The sequence below is a fragment of the Lontra canadensis genome, unplaced genomic scaffold (assembly GCF_010015895.1).
Source record: "Lontra canadensis isolate GAN:19392208 unplaced genomic scaffold, GSC_riverotter_1.0 scaffold101, whole genome shotgun sequence".
Classification (NCBI taxonomy): Eukaryota; Metazoa; Chordata; class Mammalia; order Carnivora; family Mustelidae; genus Lontra; species Lontra canadensis.
In genome coordinates, this window is record NW_022631095.1 from 5,984,340 (window position 1) to 6,001,219 (window position 16,880).

Consider the following 16,880-nt stretch of genomic DNA (forward strand, 5'->3'; position numbering starts at 1 on the left):
TCCCTTCCTCTCTCTCTGCCTGCCTCTCTGCCTACTTGTGATCTCTCTCTGTCAAAGAAATAAATAAAATCTTTAAAAAAAAAAAAAAAGAAATCATGTTGGAGGGGCACCTGGGTGGCTCAGAGGGTTGAGCCTCTGTCTTTGGCTCAGGTCATGGTCTCAGGGTCCTGGGATCAAGCCCCGCATCGGGCTCTCTGCTCGGCGGGAAGCCTGCTTCCTTCTCCCTCTCTGCCTGCCTCTCTGCCTACTTTTGACCTCTCTCTGTCAAATAAATAAATAAAATCTATTAAAAAAAAAAAAAAAGAAAAAGAAATCATGTTGGAGGGGCGCCTCTGTGGCTTAATCAGTTGAGTGTCTGACTCTTGATCTCAGCTCAGGTCTTGATCAGGGTCATGAGTTCGAGCCCCGCATGGAGCCTAGTTAAAAAAGATCAGGGGGCGCCTGGGTGGCTCAGAGGGTTAAGCCTCTGCCTTCGGCTCAGGTCATGATTCAGGGTCTTGGGATCGAGCCCCACATCGGGCTCTCTGCTCATCAGGGAGCCTGCTTCCTCCTTTCTCTCTGCCTATCTCTCTGCCTACTTGTGATCTCTGTATGTCAAATAAATAAATAAAAATCTTAAAAAAAAATTTTTTTTAAAAATCAGGTTGGAAATGTTGGCAACAGAAGGGCTTTGTGTAGGGCCCAAATTGTAGTAATTAGAAATAATAGTTTCCTGCTCTTTAAGTGTATCTGTGTTGTGACTGCCCCTGTGAGTGTAAGTGTGTCTCTTGCAGTTGGGCCATTCCCTGTCACATGGGCAAGCCCTGAAAGTGTGCTCCTTGCTGCTTTACAGGATAGCTCTCATCCTCATGGTCTTCGTCAATTATGGAGGAGGAAAATATTGGTACTTCAAACACTCAAGTTGGAATGGTAAGATATTTCCTCAAAGTGGTATTGTTTGCGTAGGACCCTCAGAGAAGTGTGGTCAAGAGAACCTCTCAGCATCCTCTCAGGAGCTCAGAGACAAGGCCCCACCAGCCTCCTCTGAGTGCTGATCTCCTGCCCCCATACGATGACCTTTAGATGATGCTGTTAACCCTTTTGTTTTGTTCTTGGCTTTCCTGTGCTGTGGCTTTGTAATGCTTCACTGTGATAACACGCGGATGCCCAAGACTCTGCTGCAGGGCTATGGGACTCTGCAGAAGCTGTTAAGAATTTAGTTGTAAATGGTTCTTGTCATCTTCTAGATGCACCTTTTATTACAGCCACACGGGAGTTCTACCTTCTAAGACTCATGGTCCTCCTCAGGGTGCCATTGAACTCAGGTTGGTCTGAGTGGTGTTGAGTAATGGCTGTAAACCTGGCTCAGTAGTTGGTTTAAGAATGGATTTTGAATAACACAGCTTGAAGATAACAGACTTGTCCACAGACTTCTACTCTGGTTTTCCCCTGCTCAGTCATGTTCTTAGGAAATGCACCAGGCCTGGTGACTGGGTCGAGGGTCCCCAAGGTCTGTATGTTACCTCACAGTGTTTTCCTGCAAACTCCCAGTGTGAGTTTACTTTCCATATATATCAGTATGTAAAGGAGCCATTCTAGTTTTAGGAAGTATTTACATTCTAGAGTCTTTTTCCTTACTCTTGTGCTTGTGTTATTCTCCAGGACTGACGGTGGCTGACCTCGTATTCCCATGGTGAGTTGCAGTCTACCACCAGCTCTTCCATAGGTCATCCAAGTGTCCAGCTCATGCTGGAGCCTTTCTCTGAGACCATCCTTGAGTTCTGGGCCACAGGTCTATGTTGCTTACAGGTCCTTCCAAAAGTTATGTTACTGGATAGTTCATATGCTTGGTAAGAGGGCGTATCTGAAACCTGCATATAAAAGATGAATGATTTCACAGGGAACATTTTGTTTTTGTAGATATGGTATATAAGATCTTGGGATCTTATAGGAAATCATAAAATCTGAATATGTGGTTAAATTCCACTAATACTGAAAATAAGTATAAAAGTCATATTTCCTAAAAGAAATTATAGTATATTGGCATCAGGAAATTCTGATAAGTATGTAACAGGGCAATGATAGTATTAAATTAAAATTAAAAGTAATACAGGAATGACCTACTCTGTCTCTGACCTTGTTAAGGGACCCCGACTTCTTGTATAATGTGGGATTTGTGTCATTGCCTCTGACGCTTTGAGTGACTTTGTCCCATTTGTAGGAAGTAGTACTAGCTATTGGTTTATGTCTTTGGTCCCTTGTGTTTCATCACAATATGAACTCAGGGTTTCTTGTGGGGGAGCTGCGGTTCTTGCTTGAGGTGGTTTTGGGTTTGAGGAAGTTTTACATGCCTGAAGACCTGTAATTATTTATGTACATTTTTTTAAAGATTTTATTTATTAGAGCATGTGCATGAACAAGGGGCAAAGGCAGAGGGAGACGCAGACTCCCTGCTGAGCAGGGAGCCCAGTGCATGGCTCAATCCCAGGAAACTGGGATCATGAATTGAGCTGAAGGCAGACGCTTAATGGACTGAACCACCCAGAGTTCCCATTTATGTACATTCTTTATGAGATTCCCTGTAGGAAATGTGTTCCCATTTCTGTTAATAGACACTTTTTATCCAATTAGGTGACCCCAAGAAGGGAAGCCAGGGGATATCAAGAAATGTGGCAAGGGCAAATTCTCACCTCTGTTAGACCTCACACTCAATCATTGGAAAGATTGCTATTCCAACTTTTTTTTTCAAAGAGTTAATTTAGTAAAAGGGAAGAAAAGAGGTATGTGGCTCAGACAAAATTAGGAAAAGAAATAGCTTTCATTTTTCTTTTAGGAGAAAGAGTGAATTTAGAAATGATTGATGTGTGTTTGTTTCTCAGGGACTTTGAGGGTGTGATGAATGTCTAGTTGTTTCGATTCTAGCATCTTCATCATTGTTTCTCTCTCTCTTTTTTTAATTTAATTTAAAAATTTTATTAACATATAATGTATTATTAGCCCCAGGCGTACAGGTCTGTGAATCGCCGGGTTTATACACTTCACAGCACTCACCATAGCACATACTCTCCCCAATGTCCATAACCCAGCCACCTTCTCCCTACCCCCCCACCCCACAACCCTCAGTTTGTTTTGTGAGATTAAGAGTTTCTTATTGTTTCTCTTTAATAATAAATGGGAAACTTGTCCTTGGAAATTGTACTCAGCCCTGAAGAATTTTCCTTCTAGGATATGACTTGATGGTGTACAAACCTTATAGTCCAACATGGTTTTGTTCTGATTCTTTCTCCAGTGTTACTTTCATAATTGGCCACTTTAGAAAAATAATATATCGCTGCTTTTATGTAGTAGATTATAAAATATTAATGATATATAGACAAAAAAAACCCCACCCTAGAAATGATCACCTCTTAATAGCTGTCTTTTTTTCTAGGTTTGTATTTATTATGGGATCTTCAGTTTTTCTATCAATGACTTCCATACTGCAACGAGGATGTTCAAAATTCAGATTGCTAGGGAAAATTGCATGGAGGAGTTTCCTGTTAATCTGTATCGGAGTGGTCATTGTGAACCCCAATTATTGCCTTGGTCCATGTAAGTATTTTTTCACCTCTTGTTAGCATATATTGTGGTTGAAATATGGAAGCTACGTGTCATAATTTTAAAAGAAATATAACTCCTCCATCTCAGATACCCGCAAGTGTATACCTGCTTGTATAACTTCAGCCATTATTGTTACTGTCTTTGGACTTCAGACCTGGGAAGAGCTTCTAAGACCAGTCAGACCCTTCTGCTGTACAGAGGAATACTCGGAGTCCTAGAGAGATTGAAGTGCTTTCTGTGGGTCTTCTGAGGCAGGAACAGAGTAGTAGGGCCAGATCAGGTCACCTCGTTCTGGACCCTGCCTTCCTGCCACTTTGGATTCATCAGCTTCCATAAGGAGATTGTATGGTAGTTCAAGAATCCACCTTTGTCATCACTTGTATGCCCGCTGGGTTGCTGGGAAGGAATATCTTTGTTATTGTTTTAGCAGTGAGTGAGATGGGAAGGCCAAGGGAAGGACGCATACCCCGTGCTTGCGACCTGCATCAGGGTCAGGAAAGGCAGTAGTTAGCTGTACTCAAGGGTCATACAATGGCATTAGCAAAACAGGACACAGTTATCTGGACAGTAGCCAGATCGTCCCTATGGACAAGAAGCACTAAGAGTAGCCATTAGGGGGAGATAGAGGTCGCTTCCAGTTGGGGTCAGAAGGGAAGGTATCATTGAATAGTTGATTCGATGCATCTCAAAAAAATGAGCCACTGCTCCCAGGAGAATATATGGTAGGATTCCTTACATGGTCCCACTCTTCCAGTGATGTAGCCATGAAGCTTGTAAGACAGGGAGAGTCTGTTGGTGGCCTGTGCTGGCTCTGCAAGTTGCTGGTGGATGTGAGAGTCGATTGAATCCATACCCAGAATGACAAAGGGCCAGGAGAGGAACTTCAGGGCCCAGGTAGTCCTTGCTTTATCTCATACTGAAGGAACATGTGTTCTTTTTTTTTTTTTTTTTTAAAGATTTTTATTTATTTATTTGACAGACCGAGATCACAAGTAGGCAGAGAGGCAGGCAGAGAGAGAGGAGGAAGCAGGCTCCCTGCTAAGCAGAGAGCCCGATGCGGGGCTCGATCCCAGGACCCCGGGATCATGACCCGAGCCGAAGGCAGAGGCTTTAACCCACTGAGCCACCCAGGTGGCCCCCCCCTTTTTTAAAGATTTTATTTATTTATTAGAGAGAGTGAGAGAGAGCCTGAGAGGGGAGAATGTCAGAGGGAGAAGCAGATTCCCCATGGAGCTGGGAGCCCGATGTGGGACTCGATCCGGGGACTCTGGGATCATGACCTGAGCCGAAGGCAGTCGTCCAACCAACTCAGACACCCAGGCACCCGAACACATGTGTTCTTATCCCTGTGTCCCAGCTGGCCACTTCCTACTATGAGTTTGAGCCAAGTCCCCTATGTATTCCTATCTCCAAGGGCCGAGACAACAACTTAAGTGCAATAGAGGTATGCTTTCCCCCCCTAGAGAACAGTTATGTTGGCTAGGGCAGGAGGAGGAATGCTGGCTAACACTTCACCAAATTTGTGCCTTCTGCAGTGTCTTGGGATAAGGTACGAATTCCTGGTGTGCTCCAGAGGCTGGGGGTGACCTACTTTGTGGTTGCTGTGTTAGAGCTCATCTTTGCTAAACCTGTGCCTGAAAGTTGTGCCTCGGTAAGAAATCCTACTTTTAAACATGGGGTGGTGAGGGGGGGATGGTGGGAATCACTGTATGATTTTCAGAATCTTCTTTAGTTCTGGGCAGAATAGTGTATCTCAGTAGACTCCTTAACTCTGTTAGTCAAGTGCATTCTTTTTTCCTTCAATTAGTTATTTTCCTTTAGTCTTTACATCAATCCTTTTTTCTCTGTTGTGGGGAAGAAAACCACATACCATGAGATCTACCCTCTTAATACTTTTTTTTTTTTTTTTTTTTTTTTTTTGGCCAGAGAGAGTGAGCACAGGCAGACAGAGTGGCAGACAGAGGCAGAGGGAGAAGCAGGCTTCCTGCTGAGCAAGGAGCCTGATGTGGGACTCGATCCCAGAACGCTGGGATCATGACCTGGGCCGAAGGCAGCCGCTTAACCAACTGAGCCACTCAGGCGTCCCTCTTAATACATTTTTAAGTGCCCAGTAATCAAATGCATTTTGATGGCATTAAATAATATCAGCTAGTTCGCTAGTTCAGTCTTTGGGGGCATTACTGCCAGTTTTTCCATTTTGTCGTAGTACAGGATATTTAGAAAACTCACAAAACATTTCAGTATCTATATGGATGCTGTGAAGATTAGAGGAAAAATGCCAAAGTAGGGTAGAGGAGAATGACAGTATTATCCTTGGCTGTTTGGCTACTTCATATTTCTTTTTTGTGGGAAGTATGAGAGCCTCACTTCTTTCACGATTGCTTTTTATCTTACTATAAATTACTGCAGATGGAGCTTTTTTTTTTTTCCCTGCTAGAGACAAATATTCAGGAAGAAATGTTTAAATTTTTTTTTTTTTGGTTTGTTTATTTATTTAACAGAGATCACAAGTAGGCAGAGAGAGAGGAGGAAACAGGCTCCCTGCTGAGCAGAGAGCCCAATGCGGGGCTCGATCCCAGGACTCTGGGATCATGACCTGAGCCAAAGGCAGAGGCTTTAACCCACTGAGCCACCCAGGCGCCCCAGAAGTGTTTAAATTCTTCCACTTGGGGTCCTTCTTAATAAATTAATAAAGCTGTATTTGTTTTCTGGCTCATTTCCATATATGTAACTAGCAAATTCATTACTAAACTGATTTTCTTGGCTCTTCCTGTAATGATTGCTTGGTCATATATCCTTGGAGTGCATTGGATCATTATTCATTTACCTGCTCTCCCTGCTGTGTCATTGTTTGTGTACCCTCTGCTGTGGATTTTCTTGAGATGGAGCGAGATGAGACATGAATATGGGCTTGGTTAGTCATGTGGGACCCAAGGTCTGTGGAGGCTCATCTGCCACCCCCACAATGGAGCGAGGGTTTGGGTGAGATACCAGGAATAGGTAGGCTGTACTCCTTCCTTCAGTCAGGACAGCTCCAAAAGTTTAAATTTCATTTTCCTTTCTTAAAGTGTGTTTTTTATAATAGCTTTTTAAATGGCAGCTTTATTGAGATATATTTCACATACCATAAAACTCACAAGTTTGAAGTGTGTAATTCAATGATACTTAGTATATTCACAGAGTCGTGCAGTCATCACCACTGCCCAATTCTAGAATGTTTTCTTTACCTCACAAGAAACCCTGTATTCACTACCAGCCACTTGCTGTTCCCCGTGACTCTCCCAGCCCCAGGCAACCCCTCCTCCACTTTCTGTCTCTGTAGATTTACCTGTTTTGGACATTTCATATAAATGGAATTATATAACATGTGCCTTTCTGTTTGGTTTCTTTCACTTAGCATATTTTTCAAGGACCATGTATTGGTGCTTTATTCCTTTTTATTGCTGAATAATACTCCATTTTATGAATGTACTACTTTCTTGATACATTCATCAGTTGATAGGCATTTGACTTATTTTCATTCTTTGGCAAGTATGAATAAAGATTCCATGTATATTTGTATATAAGTTTTTGTGTGAACATCTGTTTTCAATTCTCTTGGATGTAAGAGTAGAATTGTCCAGTTAATTTTTTTTAAGATTTTATTTTTTTATTTAGAGAGTGAGCATGAGTGGGGGAGGGGTAGAGGGAGAGGGAGAGAGCAAATCCCAAACAGACTCCATGCTAAGTGCAGAGCTGGATGCAGGGCTTGATCTTACCTGAGCCAAAATCAAGAGTTGGGCACTTAACTGACTGAGCCATCCCGGTGTCCCATCCAGTGATTTCTTCTTAACTAATGTTTTACTATATTTCATGGAGAGGGGCAGGTAGACCACATAATGTATATGAAATAAACATGCATCTGTTTTTGTATTACTACCATAAAGGCCAACAGAAGAATCACCAGGAATTTCCCAAATATGTTTACTGCATATTTTTTCCTCTTCAACTTAAATGTAGTTCATTTTTGTTTTTTTAATAACTCCTCACTCAGGAGAGAAGCTGCTTTTCCCTTCGAGACATCATCTTCAGCTGGCCCCAGTGGCTCTTCATTCTGATGCTGGAAAGCATTTGGCTGGCTTTGACATTCTTCTTGCCTGTTCCTGGATGTCCTACGTAAGTGAGCCCATGTAGGTAATCCCTTTTTGCATGTCCTTTTCTGCCAAGTCAGAGCTTCTGGGGTGAGAACTTGCAGATTTCCAGAGGAAGAGGAACTTGCTTTCTCTCTCTCTTCTCCTTTGAGCCATCATGTGTATTGGGAGAGGAGTTTGGTGTACGTCCAGAGGACTGTCTCCATGAGGCTTTTTCGGGGTCTGTTTGAAGGGAAGTTGGGCTGTCCGCCTTAGCTTGTGGGGAGTAGTCAAGTCAGAAGAGCATCCATGAGGAGTGCGTGGTACCAAGGAGTCTCAGTGTTTGAGGCTTCTTGTTGGGCTGTGACCGTTGCCAGGATAAGCCTTATTCGCACTGAAGTCTTGTCAATTAAGTACATGTTTTCACTTTCCCAGTGGTTATCTCGGCCCTGGTGGCATTGGAGATTTGGGGAAGTATCCAAATTGTACTGGAGGAGCTGCTGGCTACATTGACCGCCTGCTTTTGGGAGATGACCACATTTACCAGCATCCTTCTTCCGCCGTGAGTGAGCCGACCTTGCACTTTCAGTGAGACCCTTGGGAGCTCTGAAGTGAAGGAAAACAGAAAGGGCCAGACAACTGGAGACTCTGTCCATTTAACAAACTATCATGGGAACTAATTTTTATTTGAAAAGTTCACTGATGTAGGAAATGGAGTGTTTATTATGGGTCTGTGTATCTCAGTAACTTTGGATTTGAAAGTGCAGATGCAGTGGATCAGGCATGTGGTGGCTCAGCTCAGACTTCCTGGCAGCAGACTCTGAGGCCCAGATTGGTGTGTAGGAAGCTTACAGGTCATCCTTTCGGAATCAGCCCCTGCTCAGGATCAGAGGAAGCAGGAACGAGCAGAAGGGGAAGTTGGACTGGCTGGTAGTCACACAAGGCCTTAGCTAATCTCCTGCGGGCCTAGACTGGTGCTTTAGAGTGATTCTGAGTGAGTCAGGGATCGGGCCATTGGACGTGGACCTCCCCCAGCAAGGGAGTGTGGCTCCTGGAGAGGCAGCTCTCTTCAGTCAAGGACAGATCCAGAAAAGGGACTTGGCTGAGAGCTTTTGACCAGTGATATTTCTACCAGCTTAGGGAATGAATACTTCAGTCCTAAGAGGCATGGGCAGGGGGATATCTGAGGGATGCACTGTGGCAGCCATCGCACTGTTTCCAAATTTCTGCAGTAAAATAGTACAGATATATATTAAAAAAATTTTTTTTTTAAGATTTTATTTATTTACTTGAGAGAAAGAGAGCACAAGTAGGCAGAGCAACAGGGAGAGGGAGAGGGAGAAGCAGGCTCTGCTGAGCAGGGAGCTGGATGTGGGTCACGATCCAAGGACCCTCAGGCAAAGGCAGATGCTTAACCGACTGAACCACCCTGGCGCTCCCCCCCTCCCCAGATAGATAGATATAGATATAGATATAGATATATATGTATTTTTTTTTAAAGATTTTATTTATTTTATTTGACAGACAGAGATTACAAGTAGGCAGAGAGGCAGGCAGAGAGAGTCGAGGAAGCAGGCTCCCGGCCGAGCAGAGAGCCCGATGCGGGGCTCGATCCCAGGACCCTGGGATCATGACCTGAGCCGAAGGCAGAGGCTTTAACCCACTGAGCCACCCAGGCGCCCCCCCAGATATATTTTTTAATGTTATTTGCCGTAAAGGAAGTTAGGAAGGAACAGCCTTTTTTTTTTTTTTTAAGATTTTATTTGAGAGAGAGCACAAAGGGAGTGGGGTGGGTTCGGGCAGAGGGAGAGGGAGAAGCAGGCTCCCCACTGAGCAGGAAGCTGAAGGCAGCCACTTAACCAACTGAGCCAGTTCCAGGTGTCTCAGGAACAGCTTTTTGATGTTATAGTAGTGTTGACTAAAGGGAATAAACCTGACAGTGATGAAGGTATTCTGCACAGTGTTGGAACCAGTTAGGGATGCGTCAAATCACTGGCCCCTGAAGTTGAAGTGGCTGCTCTGGGTCATGGCTCATCCCTGGGCTCTGAGGTCCCTTCTGGTATCACACACCCCACACTTTATTGATCAGAAGTATTCTGCCTATAATCCCCACAAGCTGGCCATGAATTTCTGCAGCAAAAATGAAAACAATTGAATTCTGGAGTGTCTTCAAGTTTGTGTTTGATCTCTGAATTGTTTGTGTGCATTTTGTGGTCTGAGTCCTGCCTTCTTTTTCTGTTTTGTTAAGGTGCTTTATCATACCCAGGTGGCCTACGATCCAGAGGGAATTTTAGGGACCATCAACTCCATTGTGATGGCATTTTTAGGCGTTCAGGTATTTGTTCATTTCATTAGGGTGTACATCTTTCTGACCGTTCATGATTATTCATCACTAATTCAAAAACTGTTTAATTAAAACAAGTAATTGGAAGCATACCTTCTATGGTCTAATAAATTCTGTTATGTGTGACAGATTGTCAAAATCAGAAGTTGCTAAAATTCAGCACATGGAAATAATTAGGTATAATTCCTATATTCCCTCACCCCCAAATTCTCATTGTTTATATGGCTTATCTTAGGAATGGATGCATAGCAGTTTCTGGGTAAAAGGTCTCCCTGTTGGAGGGTGCAGAATGTTTGGGTGCTGGTGGTGTTGGGAAGTCCCTGTGTCCCCTCTTGTCACATTTATTTCTTTTGTGCACACTCTGTATGGTTTCAGGTTATGCATATTGTATACCAGAGTCAAATACAGGTTGTTCTTGGTTTATCTCACATGCAATTTTTTAAAAATTCTGAGCAGTCTACATTTTTTCCCCCCTAAAGTTCTCCTTATTGGTGTTTGAAACTCTTTTTTGAGCAGAGCTATTTTGGGGGAGGGAAAAGTCTGTAAAGCAGCAGATGGAAGGCTCTGTTGAAAATATTCATGTCCATGTGGCTTTTGAGTACTTGAAATGTGGCTAGTATGACCAAGGAACAAAATTTTAAATTTCAATTAATTTAAATTTAACTTCAAATAGTCTCCAATATGGCTAGTAGCTGCCATATTGGATAGTGTGGATCTAAAGCATATACGTTTTGGCGATTCATATTTAGAAATACTGCTCTATACTCACCTCTCTAGCACACTACAGTTCACAGTGGGTGCTTTCACATATATTCATTTCATTCCTGCATCTGCAGATCTGCAGGGATGAATTTGCGCCAGTGAGAGCAGCCTGGGGCCACACTGTCTGGGCTTGAACCTGCTCTACCACTTTCCAACTGGGTAGCCTCGGGCATGTTCATCCCTCTGTGTGGAGAGGACTGAGTAATTCCTGTGAAATTCTAAGAACTGGCACATAGAAAACATTCATAAATTTTAGTTTTAGTCACAAGTTATTACGAACATTTTCTTATCCTTTGATGTTTTTCAGAAATTAATTCCTAATTTCAGGCGAAGTCCAGTTCGTACTGTTTCTGTTTCTGCCTCTAGTACCACCCTCTCCTTTACTGTCGCCAAACTGGGCTGTACAGCAAGCCAGTCTGAGCTGGTCCCCGTGTTACTGGTGTTTTTTTGGGGTGGAGGAGAAGTGACTTTCCTCAGCTCCCTCTTATGCACGGGAGAAAGCCTGTGCCTCACCAGTGAGACCCACAAACTCACACGCCTCCCACCTTCCCCTCACCGTCCCAACCCTCTAGCCCTTCTCAGTGACCTGCAGCTCAGGGACGCGTGCTCTTTCAGCCATTTGACCTGTTTCTGTGCATGCTTTTCCATTCTGCCCAGATGCCCTTCCTGCTTTGCACTCGTAGCCTCAACCGGATGGCACTTCCTCCCTGGCATCTCCTCCCATCTTCCCGAGGAGTCCCCCGTGCCTCCGTGGCCAGTCATCAAGGGCAGGGGTGACGTTCCATTCCTCTCGGTAATCCCCACATCTAGCATCATGCCTGGCAGATGAGTCTGTCTGTTGAGTGATTAGGATGTAGATGAACACAAAACACGAATATACCTTAAGTAGTTCTCATAGTCATCTGTGTTTTCTTCTCCAGGCAGGAAAAATACTCTTGTATTACAAGGATCAGACCAAAGACGTTCTGATCAGATTTACTGCCTGGTGTTGTTTTCTAGTAAGTAACTGGCATTCCTCACTAAAATCCCATCTATACATGTTTCGAAGAAAGAAAATGTTTAGCAGCACTGGACAGCAGCTGCCACCACAGCATAGGGTTACATTCTTCACCAGAACAGCGGAGAGGAACACGTCTTTACACCTGAACTCTCAGTTTTATTTTCTTAGGCAAATGTCTTTATAACTAAGAGTGTTTGCTGTCGAACAGGCCAGCTGGAGTCGTGAAGAAATTGTGTGGGTTCCGGTGGGGAACCAGACCAGGAAGAGCAGGGTAATAGCTATCAGAGGTCCACTTCCAGATCTCCCAGTGACGGAGAGTTAAAAGTTGGGCTGTTCATTTTATCCTTCACATTTCCTCTCTAATTTATTTATTAGTTTACCTTTGACTCAAGAGAATGCTTTGGAGATTTTTTGTTTTGGAGAATATTTTTAGTTATGCATCTTGAAAATAGTTTTCCAGTTGAAAGAATAAAATGTAAGACACAATTTTCAGTCCTCCCTAAGTAATTAAATAACATATTTTCCAGTTTTGAAGCATAATTGTTTTTTGAGATAATATTTTAAAAAACTAACATCCTTCTCCCCCTGTTATAGGGGCTTATTTCTGTTGCTTTGACGAAAATTTCTGAAAATGAAGGCTTTATTCCAATAAACAAAAATCTGTGGTAGGTATAACAGTGCCATTTAATGTTGGGTTGATCTTGCTGATGCTGGATGTGCTCCTCAGGAGCCCTGAAACACCTCATTCATCTTGTAGGTCCATTTCATATGTCACCACACTGAGCTCCTTTGCCTTCTTCCTCCTGCTTATCCTGTACCCCATTGTGGATGTGAAGGGACTGTGGACGGGAACCCCGTTCTTCTACCCAGGTAAACCTCTAATTCGGAGTTGATGATGGTGACCTAGGGGGCGGGCCCAGAGACAGCTGAGCGTGCCCAGTGCTGTGACCTGAGGCCATGGCCCCTAGTGGCAGGTTTCCAAGATGCAGACTGAGGGAGCAAGCCGCTGGGGCCACATGCAGGACATGCCTGGCCTGTTCCAAAGGAGTCCACCCATTTTATCTGTTTAGATTGTGGGGTCACACCAAGTACCACTTGTTTCTTCAGGCAGTCCTGAGTTGTAGAGCATCAAAAACAATCCAGGGGATATCATCCAGTTTCTAACGCTTTAGCAATGAGGCCATGCCTTCTTTCTGAATACAAATGTACTGCCTTATAGATGATGCATAAGAAATATCAAGAGATACTGGAGATAAATGGTATCAAGAGATAAATGGAATGGTTTTGATGCAAATCTGCCTGAAGACTGAGAGACGCAATCACTTTTTTTAAAGATTAATTTATTTGAGAGAGAGAACATATGCATGCAGGGTGGAGAGTGGCAGAAGGAGAGAGAGAGCGAGAGAAAAATCTCAACCGGTCTCTGCCATGAGTGCAGATCCCATGTTGGGGCCTGACCCCAGGACCTTGTGATCATGACCTGAGCTGAAACCAAGAGTCAGATGCTTAACCGACTGAGCCACCTAGGTGCCCTAGACCCAGTCATTTCAGTGACTCACTGACAGATTTTTCTGACCTCAAGTTTCCGGTCCAGAAAAGATAAGTTAATGATTTTGGCTCTCCTTATAGATTTAGCATTCAAGAATTACATCATTATAAATATTTTCTAATTTTTGATTTAGCTTACAGTTAAGTATTTAAGAAATGCATTATTTATTAAGTGTGTGCATTTTGCTTTTTTCTCTGGACTAAAATCAAATTTCAAGAATTAAACAGATGATCAGATGTGACTCAGGAAAATATTATTTTCTGTATTTCTTCTCTAGGAATGAACTCTATTCTGGTGTACGTTGGCCACGAGGTGTTTGAGAACTACTTCCCCTTTCAGTGGAAGCTACAGGATAATCAGTCACACAAAGAGCACCTAACTCAGAACATAGTCGCCACTGCAGTTTGGGTGCTCATTGCCTACATTCTTTATAAAAAGAAGGTTTTTTGGAAAATCTGACAGCTCCAGCTGAAATGCATTGCTAGCAGACTCTAGTGGGCCTGCGGGAGTGTTGAAGCAGCCTTTGTTAAAGGGAACCATGAATTACAGAATCAGTAGGATGTGTATTTCCCAGTGATTGGGGAAGCTGCTGATGTGCTCTGGCTGGTTTACTATGATGCGGCTGTTTATCAGAACTCTGTATATTTGAGACTTATATGTTTGGAATATAATTGTCGTTTTTCTCCATCTTCTATGTAAAGGGATGAATTTAGAATTTCATTTAAAGGATTTGTCATTTAAGTCTTCAAAAGGAAATTGCCATGGGCATTTTGTGTCTGTGACAGATAAAACAATCTAAAGTCTAATTTTTATTATCTTGTTTTCCTGTAGACTGCCTTTCCAGGTACACACATGCCAGCCAAGAGTACCTTCATTTCTGTTGTGGCTGACTAGAAGTCTTATCGAATGGGATGGGTAGTGATGTGGCCCGATATTTTTTGTGGTTAAGAGCAGTTTAATATTTTAAGAAAGTCAGTAATTTCCTTTTCAGATCTGCAAGGCATTGGTGGGTTCAAAAAATGCCTTTCTGTCCGGAGGGATTCTCTCCTTTTCCCTACTTGGAAAAGGATGTTAAAATATAGATGTGTTATTCCAGCCACTCTTGCTTATAGTTATAATACTTACTATTTGGCTGTCTGTCTACCTACTTGTCTGTCTTTCTCACCGTGTGTCTAGATGGTGGGTGGCACCCAGGGTTCTAGTGTGGCATTGAAAAGCACACTGCTGTGCTTGTAGTGCCAGCCTTCCATCCTTGCCGTGTGAGATGCCAGCAAGTTCCATGGCCTCCCTGGGCGCGTGTTCCCTCATCTGTGAAATGAGGGAGCAGGGATGACCTCTCTGGTTCCTTCCAGCTCTTAGGCTCACTGAGGTGGGATACATCAGTAGCTTTTCTGAAATCCTTAGGAAAATAATTTTATTACAGAGAACGCTTCAAAATAAATAATGAAAAGTTAAACAAACAAAACAAAACTCTCATTGGAGTAAATCTTTTCAGAACGACCCTCCACAGTGGAGGCACTTTCCTGGGTGGAATCACGAAACTGAAGAAATAGTGTCTCAGGAGTGAAGACAGGAGACATTTTGAAAACAACACTTTTCATATGATGCATCATCATGCTTAACGACTTTTCTGTGAGAATTCTGTGTGGAGGAAAATGTGGAATAGGTTGTGCTTGAGCCCGCTCTTCCGCGGTGGACGGGGCCACCTCCACGTCGCTCCAGCCGTTACCACATTAGGACGACTCTCTGGCCTGCGTTCCGCCGCGGACCTCCACCCCAAACCCTTAGCCCCCTCGTCACTGCCCGCGGGTCACTCCGCCCTGGACACACGCCAGCACCCCGTCTTCCCGCTTCTCTCCCCAAATCCAGACTTTCCCTCGGGATTTTCCCAGCTCCCTGAATGGCTCCTTCTCTGTCTCCAGCTGCGAAACTCCGTCACCTCTCACTCACCTTACCTCTTCCATGCCCGCTTTTCCATACTTCGTCATTCCTGTCTTCCACCCGACACCCGCTTTCTCGCTGCGTGCGCCGTGTCACTCCGGCCCAGGCCTCCCTCAGTTCTTCCTCTGTCAGGTCACTATCTGATGCCTCCACATGAAGCTTTATGCAGCAGAGCTCGGTTCGGGGAAGATCGCTCTTCAGAAGCTCCCCTCAAAAGTTGGAACCGCTTTGTCTGGCGTGTGTGGTTAGAGAACCACCCTCTGCGGAGCCCGACGCATCTCCCGGTTGCTTGCCCCGCCCATCCGCCCGGGCCCCGCCCCCTGCTCGGGCCCTGCCCAAGAGGCCTGGGCCCCGCCCGCCCCGCGTTCGCCCCCCAGCTGGGCTCCTCCCTCCGCAGCTCTTAGCCCTTCCTGCTTCGTCTTTAACGGGTTTTCCTGCTTTAATTTTCCCCTTAATTTTCTCTAGACCACCTACTTCTGAAACACCTTCTCTAATCTTGTATTCTCATCCGAAGGTGATATTTTTTCCCTCATAATACCTACTGGGATCAGTCTCATGGCATTTATTGCTTTCTGCCTGGTATGATGTAGTTATTTGTGTACATGTCTCATTTCCCGCACCAGTCCCTGAGCTTGTTAAGGGCAAGAATTACGTCTTGTTCATCTGTGTATTCCTCATGGTGCACACACAGTGCCTGGTACTTAGCAGGCGTTAAATAAACATCTATCAAAGCAAAGCAATGGTGGTTTTTGTTTTTAATATTTAAGTGCTGATAAAATTACTATGCCCGGAGTGCCCCATGAAAATGTTCCATTTGCTAATGTGTAAGGGGACAGTCGGTGAGGAAACCTGCTGCTATGCTTCTCTCGCAGCGAGTCATCGTGGACGGTCACATTGATCCCAAGTCCTGGCATGTCAGGCTGAGTTGGGCCTCTCCAGATGAGTTATCCAGAAGCATTTCTTGAATTGGGGAGGAATATATCGGGGTGTATTGAGCCGTAGGGACCAGGGAATCCTGATTCAGCTGGGTTTTAAGGAAAACTTGGCTCACATAGGAAGGCCCGAGGTGGGCTGGCTCTAGCTTACGTGCCTGTGAGGCCAGGGCACCCTGACAGCTACAGACACTTGACTGCGACACTCACCCAAAGGAAAGGGCTTCCCCTCTGTGCATCCCATGACATCGTTAGAAAACCCTTCCCAGAAGCCTCTCAGCAGTCCTCCCCTCGTGTCTCACTGGCTGCAAGCCTCCTATCTGACTTATGAGACCAGCAGTGACAAGGGACCATGGACTGACAAGCCCATGGCATGACTACATTGATGACCTGCTTTGGGAGGGAACGAGTGTGCCCAAGTGGCACAGTTGGGAGAGTGTCCGACATGGAAGTTGGGAGTTGAGTTCTTTTTTTTTTTTTAAGATTTTATTTATTTATTTGACAGAGATCACAAGAAGGCAGAGAGGCAGACAGAGAGAGAGGAGGAAGCAGACTCCCCGCTGAGCAGAGAGCATGATGCGATGTGGGGCTCTATCCCAAGACCCTGGGATCATGACCTGAGCCAAAGGCAGAGGCTTGAATCCACTGAGCCACCCACGTGCCC

At 44.3% G+C, this 16,880-nt stretch overlaps 1 protein-coding gene across 2 annotated transcripts in view; it reads left to right on the forward strand.

The window, feature by feature from the left end:
* HGSNAT (heparan-alpha-glucosaminide N-acetyltransferase) overlaps nucleotides 1-14,149 on the forward strand; it is a 46,737-nt gene extending 32,588 nt beyond the window's left edge. For both annotated transcript variants that reach the window (XM_032837940.1, XM_032837941.1), the window contains exons 8-18: nucleotides 833-909; nucleotides 1,642-1,672; nucleotides 3,410-3,570; nucleotides 5,115-5,230; nucleotides 7,613-7,734; nucleotides 8,124-8,250; nucleotides 9,937-10,023; nucleotides 11,715-11,792; nucleotides 12,389-12,459; nucleotides 12,552-12,664; nucleotides 13,621-14,149. In XM_032837940.1, the coding sequence (XP_032693831.1) occupies nucleotides 833-909; nucleotides 1,642-1,672; nucleotides 3,410-3,570; nucleotides 5,115-5,230; nucleotides 7,613-7,734; nucleotides 8,124-8,250; nucleotides 9,937-10,023; nucleotides 11,715-11,792; nucleotides 12,389-12,459; nucleotides 12,552-12,664; nucleotides 13,621-13,802 (1,165 nt within the window). In that variant the 3' untranslated portion in view covers nucleotides 13,803-14,149. The remainder of the gene's footprint in view (nucleotides 1-832; nucleotides 910-1,641; nucleotides 1,673-3,409; nucleotides 3,571-5,114; nucleotides 5,231-7,612; nucleotides 7,735-8,123; nucleotides 8,251-9,936; nucleotides 10,024-11,714; nucleotides 11,793-12,388; nucleotides 12,460-12,551; nucleotides 12,665-13,620) is intronic.
* The last annotated feature ends 2,731 nt before the right edge of the window (nucleotides 14,150-16,880 follow it).